This window comes from Alligator sinensis, unplaced genomic scaffold (genome assembly GCF_000455745.1).
Source record: "Alligator sinensis unplaced genomic scaffold, ASM45574v1 scaffold1523_1, whole genome shotgun sequence".
Lineage (NCBI taxonomy): Eukaryota > Metazoa > Chordata > Crocodylia > Alligatoridae > Alligator > Alligator sinensis.
This window is the reverse complement of record NW_005843686.1, coordinates 58,127-60,374: the sequence shown is the minus strand read 5'-3', so window position 1 is coordinate 60,374 and position 2,248 is coordinate 58,127. Positions and strand designations below refer to the sequence as shown.

The 2,248-nt window shown below is 46.5% G+C and overlaps 1 protein-coding gene across 1 annotated transcript; it reads left to right on the top strand.

Moving 5' to 3' along the window:
• Window positions 1–891: 891 nt before the first annotated feature.
• On the top strand, window positions 892–1,842 carry LOC106723370 (olfactory receptor 2D3-like). The gene has a single exon (XM_014527597.1). It carries the CDS (start codon window positions 892–894, stop codon window positions 1,840–1,842), a length of 951 nt encoding a protein of 316 aa, XP_014383083.1.
• The last annotated feature ends 406 nt before the right edge of the window (window positions 1,843–2,248 follow it).

Below are 2,248 nucleotides of genomic sequence, written 5' to 3'. Positions count from 1 at the left end.
TCCTGCATCAGGGCACCTCTCACTCAACACCCAGCTAGTCTGGTTTATGCTGAGGTTTCCACATGACCATTGCAGTGCTTTACTCAACATCTTTTTAACAATTTCTTGTGTTTTGGTGTTGTTCTGCCCAATTGCAATAGTATATGAGGAGTGAGAATCACTGAGAAGTCATGAGTACATTGGCTTGTTTACTTTTCATTCCATCCAGGAAGAGCACACACCAATTGCTGCAGCTTCCTTAGGCTGACAAAGGGTTTTTGAACCCGAAAGCTTGCTTAATAACCATTCTCCAACAATTTGGGTTGGTCTAATAAAAGATATCAAATTCACCCAAGGAATCTTGTCTGCCCATGAGTACACTGATGCACTTTGCTGTGCCAAGGGATCCATAAGTTGGCTGTGTCCGAGGCAGGTTTGCAACTGGTTTGTGTCGGTGGAGCAATGCAGACCTGGACGCCTGAGGAGAACAGGGAAGTGGCTCCACTTTGGCTTGTTGTTGACCATCCCAGCAATGGAGTTAAGACTGTCAAAGCAGAGATGTCGTTAGGGAATCGTCTTTTTAAGAGAGTAGAGAGACTGCAAGATTACAGTAGGTCAGAAATTTTCCAGTAGTAGTTAGTCTGTTTTTTTTATATATTTGGACATCCTAGGCTATGTGTATGCCTGGGTAAGCACATGTTGCTGTACATGTGTATAGTCAGTATGATCAACAGACATGTACACACTTGCATGTCCAGAGGTGAATTTTAAACTGGGCATAAGTGCAAAATATGCAGTTACGCAGCTGTGAATTTGCCATTTAGAGAAATTGCCAAAACACAACAGAATTTAGCCCTTTTACATTTTATCCTTTGGAGCGATTGCTTCTCTCACCACTTGCTTTGTTCTTAGATGGCGAATGATGAGGAGTCTCACTGGGCAAACACCACCTCAGTGTCGGAGTTCATCCTGCTGGGGTTCTCCAGCCACCCCAAGACGCAGCTGTTGCTGTTTGTGCTCTTCCTAACTATCTACCTGGCGACCCTCTTTGGGAACAGCCTCCTTATTGCCCTTGTCAAGACTGACTCCCGTCTTCACACACCCATGTACTTCTTCCTGGCCAACCTTTCCTTTGTAGACATCAGCTACACCACCACCACTGTACCCCAGATGCTGGTCCACCTGCTCTCCACAAAGAGAAGCATTTCCTATGTTGCCTGTGTTGCGCAGATGTACATCTTCCTTTCTCTGGGGATAATTGAATGTATACTGTATGCTGTAATGGCCTATGATCGGTACGTGGCCATTTGTCATCCCCTACGCTACACAGTCATCATGAACAGATCAGTCTGCATCAAGATGGCCATCAGCTTCTGGGTATCTGGCTTCCTCTTTGCCACGTTGAATACAAGTTTCACCATGAGGTTGCCCTACTGCAAGTTAAACGAAATCAATCACTTCTTCTGTGAGGTGCCAGCCATCTTGAAGCTGGCCTGTGCAGACACACACCTCACTGAACTGGTCGTCTTTGTGATGGCAGTTATAATCCTGCTGACCCCACTGTCTTTGATCCTAATCTCCTATGTATTCATCCTGGAAGCCATCCTGAGGATCAGCTCAGGTGAGGGGAGGTTCAAAACCTTCTCCACCTGCACCTCACACATCACCGTCGTGACTCTCTTTTATGGTGCCGCCATATTCATGTACATGCGCCCAGCCTCCAGCTACTCACCCGAGCGGGACAAAAAGTTTTCCCTCTTCTACAATGTTGTGTCTGCCCTCCTGAATCCTCTTATCTACAGTCTGAGGAACAAGGAGGTCAAAGGAGCCGTATTCAAACTGATGGGCAAGACGGACCACTGAGTTACGGTGGAGGAGGAATGGTCCGGTGGGTCACAGCTCCTCTGTTCTGGATCCTAGTCTGGGAGGGGAGTGGGGTTTAGTGATTTATAGCCAGTGGAGAATGAAAGTCAGGACGTCTGGCTCTTTTCCCATTCCTAGAATGTGAAAAGGTCTGTGAATGCGGGCAGGCTGGGGCTGGGAGTCTGTATGTTTGCATTGTTTTCTTTGAAATGAGAGAGAAGTGGTGTTGTTCAGGCTAGAGTCGTGGAGACTGGGAATCAGAGCTCCTGGATCTGAGCCAGACTAATTTTGTGACATTCATCATAAGACATTCAGAAATAAAAAGGCTAGATTCAAAACCCAGGAGTCTTGATTTCTTATCCTGCTGAGCCACACTGATCCTCAATCGTCACCCTTTCAGCTGAAA